Consider the following 22,265-nt stretch of genomic DNA (forward strand, 5'->3'; position numbering starts at 1 on the left):
ATTCTTCTCTCGGGTGCCATTGAAATTTATGAAATACATTTCAGTAATAAACTTCATTTAAAATGAATATGTTTTATTTAGATATTAAACATTAACTTCCTTAATATCTACAATATAGTTACAGGTACATCATATGTTCTCATGGACAGCACCGTGCTTTGTTCAGAATTTGATAACAGCTGGTTAACTGTGGATTGAAATCGATAGTCAATCATGTAAATATTTTATATATTGCATATAGCATCCTCTGAAATATTATTGCAATTCCCGGTGAACAAAGCTTTTGGTCAAGATTATATATAAATTAGTCTATTTTTTTTTAAGTGTACCCTTTTAAATCACTCGTATGTTGAATTTTTTTTGCCAAATTTTATGTTTGTATTGTTTGTTTTAAGGTAGTTATCAACTTTCTGTAATTACGTGTGCTGTCCCCCTGTTACCGGTCTACATGGCGTTTTTCACCTAATTGACGGAATAGTCAAATTTATATCTTTGACAAATGGAATTTTTTTTATCCATATTTTTGTTCAAATGTATTACGTATACAATTACCGACCGAATGATTTATAGCTTTCATATAGTGAATTGTTTTAAAATTATGAAAATAGCGCAAATGCCGCCGCAATAGTAATTTGACACCAACACCGTGCGCGACGTCTATGTTATTTAATTATTAGGTCCTTGTCAGAAAAAAGTATTTCCATCTTTATGGAAATTAGCTGGCGTTATTTATATTATATTCCTCTTTACTACATGTGGTTTCCGTTTATTGTATAGTATATTATTTATATTATTTAACGAATCCTACCTGATCATTCTTATTCACTAGACTAATTTATCTATAATCTAGACTAAAAGCTTTGTTCACCAGGAATTGAAACAATATTTCAAAACATAAAATGTAAAGTTTTATTTTTCGATCTTCAAAAGGTTTTGACAGAGCAAATATGTCTCCTTTCTAAGTTGAAACGTGTATGTTACATTTGTTGATCTCCTAAATATATGGTTTTCTAGTTATCTATACCATAAGTCACAGAATGCAATGTAATGAAAACAAGAGGCCCATGGGCCACATCGCTCACCTGAGAAGCTTTGACCAATCTGTCCTTTACCAGATTTCCCCCTTGTAATACATATTGCCCCCCATCCTACCCCACTGATCATAATTTAGACATTTTGAAATCTACATTACCCCAGGATACTTCCATATGCACATAAGTATCAGCTTTTCTGGCCCAGTGGTTCTTAAGAAGAAGATTTTCAAAGATTTTCACTATATATTTCTATGTAAAACTTTAATTCCCCATTGTGGCCCCGCCCTACCCCCTGGGGTCATGATTTGAACAATTTAGAATCTACACTACCCCAGGATGCTTCCATATAAGTTTTAGCTTTTCTGGCTCAGTGGTTCTTGAGAAGAAGATTTTCACAGATTTTTCCTATATATTTCAATATAAAACTTTGATTCCCCATTGTGGCCCCGCCCGACCCCCGGGGGTCATGAATTGTACACTATGCCAGGATGCTTCCACATAAGTTTCAGCTTTTCTGGCCCAGTGGTTCTTGAGAAGAAGATTTTCAAAAATTTTTCCTATACAATTTCTATGTAAAACTTGGATTCCCCATTGTGGCCCCACCCTACCCCCGGGGGTCATGATTTGAACAATTTAGAATCTACACTACCCCAGGATACTTCCATATAAGTTTTAGCTTTTCTGGCTCAGTGGTTCTTGAGAAGAAGATTTTCACAGATTTTTCCTATATATTTCAATATAAAACTTTGATTCCCCATTGTGGCCCCGCCCGACCCCCGGGGGTCATGAATTGAACAATTTAGAATTTACACTACCCCAGGATGCTTCCACATAAGTTTTAGCTTTTCTGGCTCAGTGGTTCTTGAGAAGAAGATTTTTTAATGATCCCACCCTATTTTTGTCTTTTCTTGATTATCTACCCTTTTGAGGGGACTTGGCCCTTCAATTCTCCTTCACCCAAGGATGCTTTATACCAAGTTTGGTCAAAATTGGCCCCGTGGTTCTTGAGAAGAAGTCGAAAATGTGAAAAGTTTACAGACGGACGGACGACGGACAAAATGTGATCAGAAAAGCTCACTTGAGCCTTCGGCTCAGGTGAGCTAAAAAGCGAAGATAATGAAACGTGATTGATCTCGTAAAACTCAGAACAATACTCGCACAAGTATTTGCAAGCATGAGAATGGCATAAAACCCAAATCCTCGAAAAATTCCAGAGGTGCATGAATCAGATGCCTTGGGAGAGTGAGCATCCCATGTCGACTGGTCACACACCGCCTAGATGGTTGTTTTGTAGATCTTGTGTCTTTAATTTCGAGCTCATCGGGGTATATTGAGTCGGAATATGAAAAGTAACCATTTGAAATTGTATTTAACTTTTTTTTCATAAACGATTGGAAATGTATCTATATGTCATAAAAGACAATAACGGAGTAAAGCAAGCAACTGAATTTTGAATTTTTTTTTCAAATTGATGTATAAGATCGGGGATCTTTTTTTATTGCCTTCTTGACTCTAGGCGTCGGAACTGGGGGGCTAGGGGGAATTATCCCCCGTCTTTTTTGCAAAGATATACTTTGAACCTTGGAGCATAGGTTTAGCCCCCCCCCCCCTCCTCCCCCACTTGCAACAGACACGTTATAGTTTAGGTCAAAAAGGGGGATAAGTTGTAGTGTTTGGGAAAATATGGTACTGAAAGAAATTGGATCCTACCCCCCCCCCCCCCCCCCCCCCCCCCCCCCGAGTTTGGACAATGCACACATCCCCCACCTTTTTTTTTTTTTTTTGCTTGTCAATTTTTTTTTATGGTTTTGAAATTTTTTTCTCTGGAACTTAATTAGCCCCCTTTTTTTCAATTTGCCGCAGACGCCAATGTGACTAGAGATTATGCATATAATTAATATTAATTATTATACTTAAAATGTATTAGTATATTTGAAAATATAGTCGATGCTTTGAAATTTTGAGCAGAACTCATGAAAAAATGGTGATGGAGAAAGAACATTCTATCCTACATTTTAGTTTATTTCACGTACACTGTGTATAAGAAAATAAAAGGAAATGAAGTATTTATTACTGAAGTATAATGAAGAGATGCATGGTTCGTTTCGTGATCCCAATAAATTAATATGAAAATGCTAAAGGATTTTTAATGCGACTTAATAAATTTTTTGGCAATAAAATTTCATTTTATCATTTTAATTCTAGAAACATTTTTAGGAGAAATAGAAATAGAAGACCTTGTGACCAATGATAAGAATAAAGGAGACAGATCAATCTAATCTTTCATAAATTTACATCATGTGGAGATAGCACAAACTATTACTTTTTTATCTTCATTTTGTGTTTATATAAAAGAAAGAATTACATAGGTAAATACTAAATAGGATCTCAAAGAGTCGATTCCAAGGAAATGCGTAATTCCCTTTTTTTTTCGAACTTAGAACAATAGGATTCTGAAGTGACGATGAGATTGATGTTTTCATCAGTTCTCTGTTCTAGAATTCCAACCTAGACTTCCATATAATTGACGTAATGGTATTTATTTAGGTATTTAATTTGAAATGAACACTAGTTCAATTGATATTTGACTGAGATGAGTATTACAACACAGATTTAATGGATACATTAAGTGAATTTTGTTCCACTGTTTGACATTCACTTGAGCTGGGTTTTGTTCTCTAATGCTGTGTCAATTGCTCCATTGAATGACGAACAAAGATTCGTGTGTCATTATGCTGTTGGTGTAAAACGGAACTGTAGGGAAAGAATACTTGAATTTAAAACAAGAAATTCCAATTTTTGGCCTAAAATGGGACACCAATCAATAAATCAATCAATCATTCAAATCTAATTAATTCTAATTTCTGAATTTGACACTAGATTAAAGGACTATTACATACAGCTGAAAATGTCAAAATAGCATATATAACCCATTCAACAATGTACACAAAAGAGAAAAATCTCAGGTAGAAACTGTTACTAATGTCCAGAACGTCATTCCATGTGATGTTCTTTGCTGGGGGTTGTTCTTTTTGTGATGAATTACATTTGTTCTGTATTTCGGGTTCTACATTATCTACCTCTTGGCTTGAGCTACTGACTGTATTCCTTTTCTTCACCATAACACACAAAATAAAAATCACTTTACACAACTTGCTTGGAACTTTAGAGTTTTTCTGGGATTTTTCGTATGCAATAATGGACAAAATTGTGCAAATGACTATAAATACACTGTTTTGCAACTGTGCCATAACCATTATGTTGAATAGACTTATTGGTTCACTTATAGGAGGCAAGCGATCGGCAATCATGTTTAAAAAGAAAACCAACGTCAGCAAAATTGTTATTGAGAAAGACACGCGTTCTCCCGAAGAAACGGGTAAGGCGAAAACTAAAATATTTATGAGACCAAGACAGGGTATGGGCGACAGAATGTTCAGAACATAAAATCCAGGTCTCCTTTTAAACTGTATTGCAATATCCACCATGCTGTGATTTTCGGATATTTGAAAAACGGAAGTCTTTGTTGTGACGTTGATTACCTCCCAGTCCGTGTTCGAGAATGTTGGGATACTATAACTTAGCTCATAGACCGCCATTCTCACGTCTTCAATGCTTTCCCAGCTTAACAATTTTAATTCACAGTTATGCTTATCAAAAGGAAAATACAGTATAGTGGCTTCGCATCTAGTTGTAGAAAGACCATTAAATGTAAAAACAGCAAACCCATGATAGTGAAAATAGACTCGTTCATGTTCAGTATCTCCTCTGTAGATAGTCATGTCCCCTGTCGCTGAGTTTTGAAGAAAAAAACGTGGCGTCCACACCAATGAAGGCTGTAAATAGATTTTTTGAATATCAAATATGGAAGCATTCCAATGTATCTTCTCATCCATCCACCACAAGGATAAGAAACACATCGTCTTTAGAATACCAGACCTCTCATCAAATGAAACAATAGAGCTGAGTTTAAAGTCAATATAAACTGGTAGAACTTCACTTTGGTTCTTCAAAGGACGAAGAGAAGGTGAATAGTTGGTAAGAAGCTGTTGTTTAAAATGATATAACTCTTCGTACTCTACTGCACTGGTTTCTGAAAAGTACGACATACTGGAAAATAATAGTACCACAACAACCCGCATTGATGTAACGGATAACATTTTGTGATATTGAAGCTGACAAATGTACCCTATTCCTTTTATACTTGATTCATCAGATTAATTGCATTTGGATAGATTTAAAGTCAATCGATACGAATGCGTCACAGAACGATATGCATGCAGTCAATGGCTTATAGCATATGGGCATATCAACCTTCTAATTTTACTTTCGAAACAGTGTAATTTTTAAAGTTCAAAATTTCATCGAACATTGCAGATTGGGAGCAAGCAAACTCAGACCTCTCCAAAAAATATCAGAGTTGGGATCAGGTGTCATGGAGGGGAAAGCATCCCATGACGACCCGTCTCACCCTGTGCTCCTGTCCTTGTAATGATTGAGAAAATAACGGAAAAATCCGTAGACAATTCACTGTCTCCATGACGGCCTCGCCCGCGTGGCGCAGTGGTTAGAGCGTCCGCTCCAGAGTCGCGAAGAAAGGATTTGATCCTTACATGTAGATGTACGTCGCGGGTTCGAATCCCACTGTGGGACGTGGAGACCGAGACCGAGGTCTCGTGTTGCAGTAGGTGCTGGCACGAAAAAGATCCCTCCCTGCTCAATGGCCCTGAGTGCCTAGTATACAGGTAGGACAAAATTTGTAGCTCTCCACCGGCAAGTGGTGGCGTCTCCATATGAGTGAAAAATTCTCGAGAGTGACGTTAAATAACATACAATCAATCAATAACGGCCTAACAATAACACATGTGTGGAATGAAAAACATTAGTCAGCAACTCAGCATTTGACTTAATGGTAAGTTGTATTTGCTGACATGTTTGATGTATCAACGATAGAACTTGCTTGATGATGGTTTTCAGCAAGTTGTTATTTGTGTTTCATCAACTTGTTTGTTACTAGCTTGCCTCCTTTCAGAAATTGTTGGTATGTAGATCATGGTTTTTCGTAATAGATCAAATGGGAGACAAAAAAAAAATATTAATATGCAAGTGTTTTTCTCAAAGTTTTGAACAAAATCTGCTTGATATGAGTACAAAAGAATCAAAGTGATAATATGCACAATCAAAATGTTTATAACAAAACAATATTGGAAATTACCAATGACAAGGTATGTAAATTTACGAGTTCCAATTTTTTAAACCGGCTATCAATGTCAACAGCCATGACTTACAATTGGTTGTACAAAGTGTTAAAATAAATAAAAATTAATATGATTGATCAATGACAAGGTGAGTAAATTAACAAGTTCCATTTTGTTTGAAAAAGCAGCTATCAGTGATTAAAAAAAACTGGAACTTTAATTTATCGTGGGGAATGGTTTTATATAATGTTGAAAAGTCTTTTCAGTTTTAATCATGTTGATCTGGTAAAAAAAATGTTATTTCAAATGCAAAAGTACTCGTACCTTGGAATCTTTTAATTATCGACCGATAACCAATCATGTAAATATTTTATATGTTGCCAATAGAATCCCCTCTGAAACATCTATTCAATTTCTGGTGAACAATGCTTTTGGTCCAGATTGTATATAAATTAGCCTAAACATTGTGCACTTTAAAACCATTTTTAACTTTGTGTTAGGTGCATGGGTCAGATGCCTTGGATGAGTTAGCATCCCACTGTCGACTGGTCACACACCGCCATGAGCCCTTAGTATTGATCAATTCAAGTTTGATATAAAACTGGTTTGAAACAAATCATCAAGATACGCCCAACTGATAAGCTATATTTGCTAATGTAACAATGACTGGACCGGGAATCGAACCCGGGTCCCTTGCATCTTCAGGCAGGTGCTCTACCAACTGAGCTATCTAGGCCGATATCCACGGCCCAAACCATTACACTAATAAGGTCAACAAAACGACCAAAGAGATTACAAAAAGTCGACTTTATCCATATTTTTGAAATCCCTGAAACATCAACTTATGTGTCAATAGCCTTTCTCAGTAAAAAAAAAATGACTGTACTCAGAACATCAGTGTTCTTAAGTATCGATAAGTTTGAAGTCGACTTTATCCATATTTTTGAAATCCCTGAAACATCAACCTATGTGTCAATAGCCTTTCTCAGTAAAAAAAAATGACTGTACTCAGAACATCAGTGTTCTTAAGTATCGATAAGTTTGAAGAAAAACATCATATGCAGATCATAGCGACATACATGTATTACTACATAAATCAGGAAAGTTAACGATGGAAAGCTGAAGTCATCCTGAAAACTTGAGGTCATTTTTTTAATCATAATTGTTACTTGGCCCTGATCATTATAGAAGTAAATCATCAAAATATACAGAAACAAATATGAAAGTCTCTGGGGTGCACATGTCTTTAACTTCGAGCTTACTGAGATATTATACACTTATCCACTGGGTGTGAGTGGGATAGCTCTTTTATCATACCCGCGACAGGAACTATTACTATTACTATAGTTCCTGTCAAGGGTTTGATAAAAGAGCTATCCCACTCACACCCAGTGGATAAGCGTTTTATTATACTGATGTATGATAAAATTTCTGAGGTTTGAATTTTTTTGGAGTAAGATAATACTGCAAGAATAATCTGAAAACCTGATGACTTCACAATGTTACTGAAGTCATTATGACATCATCATGTCTATAGATTTATCGCTGGAAATCAAAATTGGTGGCAAAAATTGCATGAAAATTTTCCGAGGGTGGATAGCAAAAACTATACCCCGGGGTATAGCTCAGCTAAGCGTGGACTATAAAAGATAGTTATTTTACCTTCTGAACTTTATCTAGGAAACATTTTAACAGAAGTATAATAAACCGGTATATCATCTCGAAATATGAAAAGTAACTGACTGAAATTGCATTTTAACAATTTCAAAATTGATAAACTTTCAACAATATATTTAAAGTTAAAAAAAAGGGCAGTAAAGGAATAATTCAAGCAACTGAGTTCAGTAGCTTTGTTTTTAAATTGATGTTAAAATTCAAGGAGAGACGATACGTTCCTCAATAATCATAGTGATTTCTTATATAAACTGATGAAACAGTTAGCCTATTGGTCCCAGTAAACTGATATGAAAATACTAAAGGATTTTTAATCAGTAGATTTTTGGCAATAAAATCTAATTTTGTCATTCTAGAAACATCTTTTAGCAGCAATAGAAATCGGAATAAAAAAAAGAAAGATTTTTTGATTTTTCACCCCACTTAAAGATTTTTTTTTTGTTTGAGAAGCAATGTGACCAATGTTAAGAATAGAGGAGACAGATCAATCTAAATCTTTCCTAAGTTTACATCAAGTGGAGATAGCACTAACTATTACTATTAATATCTTCTTTTTTGTGTTTTTCTTGATAAAGGTAAATCGGATCTCAACGAGGCGATTCCAACGAAATGCGTAATTCCCCCTTTTTTGTGTTTTGACCATTTTCGAACTTAGAACAATATCATTCTTAAGTGACGATGAGATTGATGTTTTCATCAGTTCCTTCTTATAGAATTCCGACCTGGAAACTTCTATATAATTGACGGAATGGTATTTATTTAGGTATTTCATTTGAAATTGACACTAGTTCAACATTGATTTTTGACTGAGATGAGTATTATAACATAGGTTTAATGGATACATTAAGTGATTTTTGTTCCACTGTTTGATATTCACTTGAGCAGGGTTTTGTTCTTCAATCTTATGCTATAATTGTTCCATTAAATAACGGAAAAGGATATATGTGCCATTATATAGGTGGTTTAAAACGGAACTGAACTGAAAGAATATTTGAATTTAAAACACGAAATTCCAATTTTTTTTAAAACAAAGATAAAAAAAAAAGAAAGTTTTTATTTACGCGCAGAATATCATAAACATTTTTAAATAAGTTGATTTACTTTAATAAGCCATCAGAAAAGCTAAACTTTGGACAGACTTAACAAAAGCAATAATATATTTAATAAATAAATTTTAAAAAACCGCTCAAAATATCAGGTCCTAATCAGACCAGTATCAAAAAGAGCTGTTTAAGTAGGATTAATTTACAATAGTCATAACGTTAATAATACTATTTTGTTAGTATACAGTATATATAGAAGCCTTAATTACGTTTCTCGAATGAGACATCAAACAACAAACGATCAATCAAACCATAATTCTAATTTTTGATTTGCACATTAGATTAAAGGACTATTACATACAGCTGAAAATGTCAAAATAGCATATATAACCCATTCAAGAGCGAACACAAAAGAGAAAAATCTCAGGTAGAAACTATTACTAATGTCCAGAACGTCATTCCACGTGATGTTCTTTACTGGGGGCTGCTCTTTCTGAGATGAATTTATACATTTGTTCTGCGTATCGGATTCTACAATGTTTTCTCCTTCTCGGCTAGAGCTTCTGTTTGTATTCCTTTTCTTCATCATAACACACAAAATAAAAACCACTTTACACAACGTGCTTGGAACTTGATCGTTTCTCTGAGATTTTTCGTATGCAATAATGGACAAAATTGTGCAAATGACTATAAACACACTGTTTTGCAGCTGTGCCATAACCATTATGTTGAATAGACTTATTGGTTCACTTATAGGAGGCAAGCGATCGGCAATCATGTTTAGAAAGAAAACCAACGTCAGCAAAATTGTTATTGAGAAAGACACGCGTTCTCCTGAAGAAACGGGTAAGGCGAAAACTAAAATATTTATGAGACCAAGACAGGGTATGGGCGACAGAATGTTCAGAACATAAAACCCAGGTCTCCTTTTAAAGTGTATTGTAATTTCTACCATGCTGTGATTTTCGGATATTTGAAAAACGGAATACTTTGTTGTGACATTGAGTACCTCCCAGTCCGTGTTTGAGAATGTTGGGAATCTATTATATAGCTCATAGACCGCCATTCTCACGTCTTCCATTGATTCCCAGCTTAACAATTGTAGTTGACAGGTATGCTTATCAAAAGGAAAATACAATATACTGGCTTCACATTTAGTTGTAGAAAGACCATTAAATGTATAAATAGCAAACCCATTATAGTGAAAATAGACTCGTTCATGTTCAGTATCACCTCTGTAAATAGTCATGTCCCCTGTCGCTGAGTTCTGAAGGAAAAAACGTGGTGTCCACACCGATGTAGGCAGTAAGTAGATTTTTTGAACATTAAATATGGAAACATTCCAGTGTATCTTCTCATCCATCCACCACAAGGATAAGAAACACATCGTCTTTAGAATACCAGACCTCTCATCAAACGAAACAATAGAGCTGAGCTTAAAGTCAACATAAACTGATAGAACTTCACTTTGGTTCTTCAAAGGACGAAGAGAAGATGAATAGTTGGTAAGAAGCTGTTGTTTAAAATAATATAACTCTTCGTACTCTACTGCACTGGTTCCCGAAAAATACGAAACACTGGAAAATAACAGTAACACAACAAACCACATTGATTTAACAGATAACATTTTGTGATATTGAAGCTGACAAATGTACACTATTCCTTTTATACTTGATTCATTAGATTAATTGCACTTGGATAGATTTAAAATCAATCGATATGAATGCGGCACAGAAGGATATGCAGCCTATGGTTTATAGCCTATGGACATATCAACCTTCTAATTTTACATTCGAAACAGTATAATAAAATACTTTTTTTAAGTTCGAAAATTCATCGAACATTGCAGATTGGAGCGAGCAAACACAGATAAAAATATTAAATAAAGTATCAGAGATGGGATCAGGTGTCACGGAGGCGAAAGCATCCCATGACGACCGTCACACCCGCCATGTACTCCTGTCCTTGTCATGATTGAGAAAATAACGGAAAAATCCGTAGACAATTCACTGTCTCATTAACGGCTTGTCTCAATAACGGCATCGCCCGCGTGGCGCAGTAATAAGAGCGTCTGCTCTAGAGTCACGAAGTAAGAAGTTTATCCTTACGTCGCGGGTTCAAATGCCACTGTGGGACGTTGAGACCGAGACCGTATAAACCGAGGTCCAGTGTTGCAGTAGGTGCTGGCACGAAAAAGATCCCTCCCTGTTCAATGGCCCTAAGTGCCGAGTATAGGACAAAATTTGTAGCTCTCCACAGGCAAGTGGTGGCGTCTCCATATAAGTAAAAAAATTTTGAGAGTGACGTTAAATAACATACAATCAATCAATAACGGCCTAACAATAACTCATGTGTAGTATGAAAAACATCAGTCATCAACTCAGCATTTGACTTAATGATAAGTGGTATTTGCTGACATGTTCGTTGTATCGACGATAGAACTTGCTTGTTGATGGTTTTAAGCAAGTTGTTATTCTTGTTTCATCAACTTGTTTGTTAATAGCTTGCCTTTTAGAAATTGTTGGTCTGTAGATCATAGTTTTGCGTATCGAATCAATTGGGAGACAAAAAAAAAACAAATGCAAATGTTTTCTTTTTCTCAAAGTTTTGAATAAATTCTGCTTGGTATGAATGCAAAAGAATCAAAGTACTAATATGCACAATCAGAATGTGTATAATAAAACAAATTTGAAAATTACTAATGGCAATGTATGCTAATTTACGAGTTCCAATTTATCAATGTTAAACAGCCATGACTTAAAATTGGTTGTACAAAGTGTTAGAATAAATGAAAATGATCAATGACAAGGTGAGTAAATTAAAGAGTTCCATTTTGATTGAAAAAGCAGCTATCAGTGATGCAAAAAAAAAACTGGACTTTAATTATCGTTGGAAATGGTTGTATATAAAATTGAAAAGTCTTCAGTTCTAAGTTGTTGATCTTGGTATAAATTGTGATTTTAAATTTTGCAAAAGTTCCTTGGAATATTTAAGTACTGTAGAAGTACTTTTTTCTGCGTGGTATTAATTTACGCTATATACGCGGTCACATATTTCCGCGGAAATTTGGTATTAATTTACGCTATATACGCGGTCGGAAATTTGTCCAAGCGTATATAATATAAATGTAAGGCATATAAGAAGAACCTAAAGATATTCGCGTATTTTTCTACCCGCGGATTAACAGAAATTGAGATTCCGCGGAATTATGACCCCGTGGAAAAAAGTACGTCTACAGTATCTACTTCTTATTAAGACCACTTCTCGAACATATTGTTACACATGACTCCCGAGTTTCTCCTTCTGGCTTTATTACTGTTAATATTTTAGTGAAGATTAAAGAAAGAGTAATGGTAGAACATTTATTGGAACCCGCTATGTATCTTTGTACATGTAAGGATTTTTATGAAGTTTTGGAATCCAACATATATTCAAATTCATTCAGGTGGTAAGGAATATTAAATATATTCAAAACTTACATATAATTTTGAAGATTTTCCTCCTTAGAGAGGGAGTAAAATAAAAACAGTTTAAATATTAAGCCTTAGTGTACAAGGAAAGACACTGTTGTTACCTGCTTTTTCATGAGGACCCAATACACACTGACTGTAATCGATCTAATTTCTTTTTTACTTCTGAATAAATGAACATAGAAAAACAGTCGGTTTTCTTTTTGTCCCTCAATCGATTAATGGGAGACTTTAACATGAATTTGATACATTTAATCAATTCTGACGTGTCAAGGTGTTCTTTTTTATGTTTTGCCCATTGCCTGGCGTAATCTTCAACAGAAGCTATATATTTGTGAAATTTATAAAGCCACTTAAAAGATCAGGGTTCCCTATAAATCTTGGCCCTTTCAAAATGAATGATTTAAGGTTTTTATTATTAACTATATTTACGTCACTTGTAATGTGTCCAGCAGGACTTTAGTTATAGGGTAAAGAAGAATGAACACGATAGAGGGTTATGTTTCAGATAATCGATATCTAGGCTCAGTATTAAGTTTCAAGTTTTCTAATATTTAAAAATTCTCGAAGCAAAAGTCGATGAATATTTGTAGGAAATAAATGGTTTGGACTTGAACTTGAAATATGGTGGAATACCTTACAAGACTGGACCCTTTTGTAAATAAGAATATTACTAATGTTTACCGTGTCAATTCCTTTGTTGGCATAGTGGAGTTATGTTACTCATATGCCGGAGGAGACCGGACGCCGGACGTATTACTATCGCAGAAACTCTTCTGGTCTCTGACCAATAGAGGTAAAAATGGACTTCTTTGACCCTATCCAGTGCACTAGTTGAAAGTTTCAAAGGAATTAACTAAAGTTTGGTACGAATTCGATGTAGACTTATATGTTGATTTATATAGGGTTGTAATGAATCATAGGAGACATCGCGTAAAAAAGTTTATTGTAAGACCGTTGTTCGTGACTAGAGGTATTCTCATTGATGGACTGTTTGTGTGGTGGTAGATCTTTTCTAGAATTCTAACTTTCATTGTCATTGATTTAATTTCAATTTGCCGTTGCCACTGGACAACCATTAGACAAAAACAATAAACGGATGATGAAAGGCATTTCAAAGAGCAACATGGCCATTACATTATCTGCTATAATTGTATCGTTTTCATTCGTTTGAAAAGAAAGCCAGTGTTTCTTATTCAAAATATTTTGATTCCTAACATAACAGTGAATATTTTTGTTTTCCTTCTACACAAATACTCGAGAGGCTTTCTTTTGTGGTCACGATTTGCTTGCTCTTTAAATTCTTTATCAATTCGATCGCTGACAGTTTGCTTCACTTTGACACATTAGGAATCCAATAAGCATGTTAAACATTTCATTTATGAATTTTGATACAAATAGATAATTGTATAAATATTGTTATTGTAATATTTGTCAATTTGACTATTACATTGATTTATGGTAATGCAGCAAGGAACAAACGGATTCTAGAAGCAGTGCAAAATGAAATGACGCATTTTGAAAGAAAGATTAAGAGAATCTCAGTCGAAAAAAAACAGACTGAGGTAGTTTTATATGTTTATGAGCCAAGGAACATCAAGTGGTAAGTGCTGAAGAAGATAGAATGAACAATCGGAATAGGTTTCCTGGGATTATCTGAGAAACATGACAAATTAGGAATATCTGAAGGCGTTTTCTAACATTGTCAAAGGGCTTTCTACAAATTTTATATTGTTAGCCACCTATAGTATGTTATAGTTATCAGCTGTTGTTAGGCGATTTTAAACTGTGGCTATTAATTCTTAGTGTTAATGCAATTGACCAAACATCGATTTACATCAACAACACTTACTGATGTCAAATACTTGTTTAGTCATTTCAAAAGCCCCATTAGGTGATACTGTACTAATACTGATAAGACTGTGCACAATGTGAGAAGGTTGGTTTTCATTTTGAAAAAAAATGAAATTCCTAAATTTTACCACTGAAATTCATGAATATACAAAGAGCAAAGCCATACAATGTGGTAGAGGTCAGCCAACATTTGTGATTTACTATAGTAAATTCAGTGTTTAAATGATGGTAAACAATAACCAGGTATTATGAAAACATCAGGCAGCATATGACTAAATGATCAGCAATTAATTGTATTTGTTGCCAAGGTCATTGTATCGACTATAGAATTTACAAAAGAGTGGTTTAAACGAAAGTTTTGATGTAAAATTTTGTTTTATCAACTTACCTTGTTTTAGAAATTGTTCATACGTAGAGCACTTCTTCATCATGTTCTCAAGACATCATTATTTCATTTTAATAAATATACAGCTCAGCGCGCTTTTTAGGCTCACATGGATTTTCACACAAATTATGGTCACATTTTTATAACGCAATATTGTGTATAGAGGCAACAAAATATATTTTAAAGGTGATTGTTTAAATTATTTAAATGTTATTTCACTTATTAAAAATATAATTCACACTGCATATCTAACCGGACTTTTATATACTCTAAGTTGATAAATAACAAGTATTTGCAAATGATTTTTTATGGTTTCTTTCCAATTGCAGCCGTCGTGTTATCCTTTCTTTTGAAAGCAGTAGTATTTGCAGAAAATTAGGCACAGGCACAATATTGTTCCTGTTACTTGTATTTTTCTGTACATTCTGACTCTATAGCGTACGATGATGTTAGTATTTTTCATCTGTTTGACTGCTTTCTATGTTAAAAAAACAGACATTTTTCAGAGTTACTTTCTACAATCTACAAACATGAAAGATACATCCCACTTCAAAATTACATAGTATCAAACCGAAAATTTAAAATAATTTTCCTTTCAACAGAAAGAATTTGCTACTTAAAGAGATAAACATAATGCCGGTATACATTTTGACAAAACCAAGACGAGTATGGTAAATGTACAAAGTATTTAGAAAAATACTAACCTTTAAGAAGCTAATTAAAAAAATCAATTAAATAGTTTTAAAGAAGGCTCGTTTTATTCAACTTGTAGATACCTATGGCAGATTCATATAGTTGTTACATCATTATCATTTACTGATACATTACCCTTTAAAACAGGTACGTTAAAAACTTAAAAATATATATGTTTAAGGACATTTATCTCTAAAATAATATATAATACAATTCAGAGTTATGTCGCCTAACTGAAGTTTAATAATGTTGATTTTAGTAGTACTAGAGGAATGTGACCTTAATTTGTGTTAAAAAACATGTGAGCTTAAAAAGTGCGTTGGGCTGTACAAACATGCACGTATTCATAATGTTGTTCTTAGTCAACTTGCATGGTGTTTTCAACATTTTTATGAATATTCCACATGTATTTGGAAAAAAAGTCTAAGTAATACAAGTAGATTATTTTGTTACTGGTAGTTCCTGGAAAATTTAAAATGAAGAGGGAATTTTGAGGTCATCTCTTTTTACTATTCTATATTCCACGTTGATGTTGTTTGCTTTGCCTTTTTTTACTTTGTATAATTTGTATTACTAGTTTATGTGTTGTCATTTTATAATTAATGAAATTAAATAAATTCTGCGTTGTCTGTCTTGTTCTAACGTTTTCTAGAATTGTTACGATAATTAATTTTATTTCCATTTACTTTCATTAGTGTAAAAAATGATCTCAAGTTTCATTTTAATTGTTTAGTTTCATTCAGAAAATAACAAAATATAGCTGATGTATGCAATATAGAGTCAAAATTCATTGGGATCGTGTACAAACGTATGAAATTAAAATTGAAAAATACGAAATTTCCCTTGTCTATGTGCAAGATCTCTGATAAAGAATACTGCTTAAAGTACATCCCTTCAAAACTTGATGACTTCAAATAAATAATTGCCTATTAATTTTTAGTTTTAATGCAATTAATTAAACATCGATTTACATCAACGACACTTATTGATGTCAGATACTTGTTTTAGTCATTTAAATAGCCCCATTAGGTGATACTCTACTAATACTGATAAGACTGTGCACAATGTGAGAAGGTTAGTTTTCATTTTGAAAAAATGAAATTCTTAATTATCTATTGCTTTCTTCTTACGTGTTTTCAGCATTCCTCGGCATTCTCTTATCAGGATTTCAATAACTTCAAACAAGAATTATTTAAAAATTATTCTAAGTCTACCAGACCTGTGTTGAACCAAAGAAAACCTATTTATGTGTATATCGACATCAGGATTAACACCCTGCAATCATTTGATGAAAAAAATGGAATCTTAGCAACAATACTTACAATAGGATTTACGTGGATGGATGAAATATTGAGATGGAATTCTTCACAAAATGGAGTTTATTATATGTATTTGCCCAGGGATTCAACTTGGACTCCTCAAATTGTTCTGTTGAATTCAGCAACAGAGGTTCTCGGCATTGACACTGGTAATCAAATCGAGGAGAGCATTATATTAGCCTCCAATGGCAAAGTGCTATACACTGTTAATGGGCTTGCAATCACAAAATGTTACGCTGATATTTTCTATTACCCCTTTGATCAACATGACTGCACTTTGGATATTTTGAGCCCGCTTGACAAAGAACACATGGTTCTGAAAAGCATTGAGTTTGACTTTTATTTTTTGCCAACCAATAGCAAAGAGTGGACAATTATAGACATTTTTAAGGAAAATACGACCCACAAGTTTTCCGCGGTATTTGATCACAATCGTGTTATTTTTACAGTACGTTTTAAGAGGAAGCCAGAATTTCTCATTTTGAATATTTTGATTCCTATCATAGCTTTAGGTCTGACTAATCCTCTAGTTTTTGTACTACCAGAATCTTCTGGTGAGAGAGTTTCACTAGCGGTCACCAATTTGCTGACAATGGTTTTCTTTCTGAATTTGGTCGCTGACAGTTTGCCTCGCAGTAGTGATCCAATAAGCATGCTGAACATCTCAATAATGATTCAGATCGGAAATAGCATTTTTATTCTAATCTTTACAATTTTGACAATTATCATTTCCGACAAAACGGTGAAGAATGATCCTGTTCCCAATGCATTGAAAAATTTATTAATGAGAATTGCTATCAGAAAGATCAAGAAAAACGCAGTTGGATCGGAGGGATGTGAAATGGAAAATCAGACCCTGGGAAGGTGTGGGAAATCAATCAGTGGTGAGGGAGATCATGAGAACAGTACGGGAAAAGAGAAAGCGAAAACTCCAGACTGGATTACCTGGGAATATATTAGTAACATGACAAATAAGGCATGTCTAAGAATGTTCTTGCTTTTGATTATTGGAAACTGGCTTTCCTACGTTATTTTCATTTGCTGGCCATCCATAGTTAAATGATTTAATTTTTGTAGTTTTACTATCTTGCATCCCTGTTTTTGTGAGAAAAAAATTAACCTTAAAATAGTTCTTTACTTACTGACTACAAGTAAAAAAAAATCATGAAATCTATTTAACAAAAACCAGTACCGAATGTAATGCAGAGAAAAGCTTCTTAACCCAAGAAAATAATAAGAAAATGCGCACCGTGTCTTATATGTTTAAAAGCAAGTGTATCTGCAGTGCATGATGTTAACTTTGAAAAAATGAAAACATCATAAGGCTAGACAAAGAACGGGTGGACTTAGGGGTCCCTGTAAAATGGACAGAAATAAAGAATCAAATAAAGCAAAAATTTTCATCTCAAATCAATAATTGATACCAGTATCTAAACCATACGATTCAACAAATTTTACCACTGAAATTCATGAATATACAAAGAGCAAAGCCATACAATGTGGAAGAGGTCAGTCAACATTTGTGATTTACTATAGTAAATTCAGTGTGTAAAAGATGGTTATAAACAATTACCAGGTATTATGAAAAACATCAGTCAGCATCTGACTTAATGATTAATTGTATTTGTTGACAAGGTTATTTTATCGAATATACACTATAGAATTTACAAACTGATGGTTTAAACGAAACTTTTGATGTAAAATTTTGTTTTATCAACTAATCTTGTTTTAGAAATTGTTCATACGTAGAGCAATTGTTCATCATGTTCTCAAGACATCATTTTTTCATATTTATAAACATATAGACATGCACGTATTCATAATGTTGTTCTTAGTGAAGTTGCGTGGTTTTTCAAATTTTGCTGAATGATTCCACATGTATATAGAAAAAAAATTCCAAGTAATACTAGTAGATTATGTTTGTTACTAGTACTGAGTAGTCCCCGGAGATTTTTAAAATGTAGAGGGAATTTTGATGTCATCTATTTTACTATTCTATATTCTCCGTTCATGTTGATGTTGTTGTTTGCTTGGCCTTTTTTTTTTTAATTTATTTAATTTGTAGTACTAGTATGTGTTGTTATTTTATAATAAATGAAATTAAAATTAATTCTGTCTTGTGTCATTTGGCCAAAATTGCCCAAAAATAGCTCAGAGGAGAGTTTATTTAAAACTGAAGTTTTCTCATTTTAACGCAGTTTAAGTGTAAATTTGTCGCTGCATCGACCAGTGATCGAAGAAAACAAAAGCAGCAATTTATAATTTCTATATAAATAAAACATTTTATTTTTGTTCATTTCAGGCCTTAAAAAGATACTAGTAAATAGTATTTGAAAGTACCATTAAATTTCATTCCGTGATTTGGAATAAGTTGTGGATAAGAGATGGGAAGGAATGGCAGTGTCCAAGGAATTCCTACTGGAAACCCGAAATATTTCTCAGAGCTAAACATAACTTAGGTGCTCAGAATGGCATTATGTGAAAAGATGATATGAATGTTTCAGTAGATTATTGTGGATATGAGATAGGTATCTCCAAAACTATTCAAAGAATGACAATGCCCACGTTTAATTTAGGAAACCCGAAATATGTGTCAGGTTAAAAAGTAAAATTAAAGGTATATAACAACGGCAAAAGAATCCCTTAAATTTTATTCAGCGGGAAAAAGTTGATGTACTGTAAGCACAGCTCAAAAAAGGATCAAGCACTTTCAAATAATGGCAACCTACATTTCTTTAGGTAATATTTAAAAGAATATTTGCTTGCCTTCTCCCGACTCAGGGTAAAATTATTGGGTCGAAAGGTAGGTGGCAAATGTTTCTTTCCCAGGAAATTAAAGAATATTTGTTGAATTTATGAGAGGAATAAAAAGGGGGGAATGTTTTCTGGAATGTAAAAATAAAGTTTTGAGTCGGGTCATTTCAGTGAGTTGGTCGGGAGAGGGCAACTAAAGAATTTTATAAAGATGGCCTTTCAGTGAAAGTAGATGAGACAGCGAGGAATGAGAGATTTGTTACTAACTTGCTCCGGTTATAGAATTATATTTACCAGATCAAGCGAATTTTAATAATAATTCTAAGCTTTTTAAATAATTACAAAAGAATGATTAAGAGAAATTAATTACAATTTGAGAAAATTTTTCAAGCAAGATATAACCCTAAAACGGTTCAGTATAAAATGATACGTGTTTGTTTAGTATCAATGTACAAAAAAGTATCTTATATGACTATACTTTTTATTTATTCGGTCAAATAATAGGTTTTCGAAGTCCAATAAATCTTGAATTAATAACAATTACTACAGAAATTAATTTCATTGCAGTAAACGAATCATCGATGTAATGTTAGGAGAAATATCTTCAAATAATTGGATTTTCCATTGCATCAGAAATACAGGCTTTGAGGAATAAATAGAGCACTTAGATACTCATATCATTAAGACCTATTCTGAAGGAAGCATTGATTGAAGATAATGTTTTATTAATCCAAAATAGTACAAGATGTACACCACCTTAATTGTATTTTATACACGAGAAAGACATTTTGCTGAAGAATGGCTTTGTTTCGCATGAGGAATTTCCATTAGTTAAGGATCCTGGTTACCGACTTAATTACATTGCATAATTTTCTATAAAAAAAAATACCCGTGAGACAATTCAAAAATAAATTGTGATGCATGTATTTTTTGGCCATCGTCATAATTTTTCAGAATTTTCATGATGGCGGTTTGGCTATTTCTAATGTTTTACTTCTTGGTGGCTTGTTCCTGTCACACGTACCAAGTGCTGAAAGATATTCAAGATTCAGTCTTGGAAAACTACACAAAATGTCTAAGGCCGCTCAAAAATCAGAAGAATACCATGTTTGTCTACACAGATCTAATGTTAAATTCCATTCAGGATTTCAATGTGAAAACAGGTACGCTAAAATCGTCCATTGCGTTGAATTTGGTGTGGAAAGATGAGTTTATTCAGTGGGACGCCTTAGACGAAGACATGATGATGTTCCAACTGTCCAAAGACAAGGTATGGACTCCGACCATGATTTTACATAATCCTGCAGAGGGGTTTGAATTAACAACTGAATCCACTTCAGTTCATAAAACACAGCATTTCTTCAACGGTACAGTCAACTATGTAATAACGGGAAGTATTTTAACACTTTGTGAACCAGATATTTTCTATTATCCCATGGACAAACATTCATGCGAGATTCAGATCATAAATTCACATTACGAGGAAAAGGTTGTTCTAAAATCGCTCCGTGATAGTATTCGGCTCGATCATTATGTGGAACATCCACAATGGGTGATCACTGGAACAAATGTAAGCTCAAAATTTGTTCATGGGAAAATCACGGAAATCTCTTTTAATATTCATTTTCGTCGCAAACCAGAATTTCTGATGATAAATGTTCTCCTGCCAATCATATTCTTAAGTGCTTTGAACGTCCTTGTCTTTCTTTTGCCCCATCAGTCGGGTGAAAGAATTTCGTACGCCATAACACTTCTGTTGACTTTTGTAGTGTTTATGAATGCCATGGCGGATGAACTTCCACCAATAGGGGATCCAGTTTGTCTTTTGAACATATACATTACGATACAAATGACAATGAGCTCATTTATAGTTTTCTTTACGATAGCAAGTCTAAGTCTGTATGACAATGACGATAAAGCAAAACCAGTCCCCACTCATTGGAAAATGTGTGCCTATTATGCTGGTAAGCTGATGTGCTTGAAGTTCAAAAGCGTCCAGGAATTCGAAATACCAAATATTCCCAAAATTAATGAAGTATTTCCATATGAAGACGACGATAGTGAAGTTATACAACAATCGCAAGCCGAACCCTACCTAGATCTGGGATGGAAGGACATCGGACATGCTGTTGATAGATCTCTGTTCGTAGTTAGCAGTCTCATCCTTATCTGTGACACTTCATTCTACTTCTGGTCAATTTTTCTAACTTAACGCTGTAAAAGTTTATATTGTAAATACATGTACTGTTTACGAAAAAAAAAAGCTCTAGAAAGATCTGATTTCTTTTTCTTTCTGCAAGGAATATGCAATAAAGCAAGCAAAATTTCTAATTACAGAGAGTATTCCTCAACTTCTAATAAGTGTATATTCAAAATAAACAAGAAATAGAAAATAAAGTGTGCAAATCTAAAGAGAAGGTTTAATTCTTAACAGTTTAACCAGACTCCAAAGACGGAATTAACTTCGAAAACTGCGAGACATTTTTAGGTATTTTGACTATTTTCTCATCATTTTGTAAGTTCTATGGTCGACAAATGTCGGCAAAAACAATCTATCATTAAGACAAATGCTGTCTGATGTTTTTTTCATACTGATTGTTAGGTCATTATTTCACACTGAATTGCAAACGGATTTTTATTTCCTGATCATGACAAGGAACACACGGCGGGTGTGACCGGTCGGCGGGGGATGTTCACTCTTCCATGGCACCTGATCCCATCTCTTAGGTTTCAGAGGTCTGTGTTTGTTCTAGTTCTGATATTGATTTGTATTGTTTTTAACTTTGATATCTATTTGTTATTTTCACATTTAACTCGTTGTAAAAAGTTAAATTTATTTTT

At 33.8% G+C, this 22,265-nt stretch overlaps 1 protein-coding gene and 1 non-coding gene across 2 annotated transcripts; one reads left to right on the forward strand and one right to left on the reverse strand.

Annotated features, from left to right (window-relative positions):
- Positions 1 to 6,895: 6,895 nt before the first annotated feature.
- Trnaf-gaa (transfer RNA phenylalanine (anticodon GAA)) lies at positions 6,896 to 6,969 on the reverse strand. Its single transcript has one exon. It is a non-coding gene; the product is annotated as a tRNA-Phe (tRNA).
- Positions 6,970 to 20,388: 13,419 nt separating this feature from the next.
- LOC134240878 (5-hydroxytryptamine receptor 3A-like) lies at positions 20,389 to 21,636 on the forward strand. Its single transcript, XM_062722981.1, has one exon. The coding sequence runs from the start codon at positions 20,389 to 20,391 to the stop codon at positions 21,634 to 21,636; it is 1,248 nt and encodes a 415-aa protein (XP_062578965.1).
- The last annotated feature ends 629 nt before the right edge of the window (positions 21,637 to 22,265 follow it).

Source organism: Saccostrea cucullata, unplaced genomic scaffold (genome assembly GCF_032062105.1).
Source record: "Saccostrea cucullata isolate Sc308-1 unplaced genomic scaffold, CSIRO_AGI_Scuc_v1 ctg247, whole genome shotgun sequence".
Taxonomy (NCBI): domain Eukaryota; kingdom Metazoa; phylum Mollusca; class Bivalvia; order Ostreida; family Ostreidae; genus Saccostrea; species Saccostrea cuccullata.

Excerpts from the sequence above, each read along its gene's own strand:
- LOC134240878 (XM_062722981.1), top strand. The coding sequence starts at position 20,389 with ATGGCGGTTTGGCTATTTCTAATGTTTTACTTCTTGGTGGCTTGTTCC.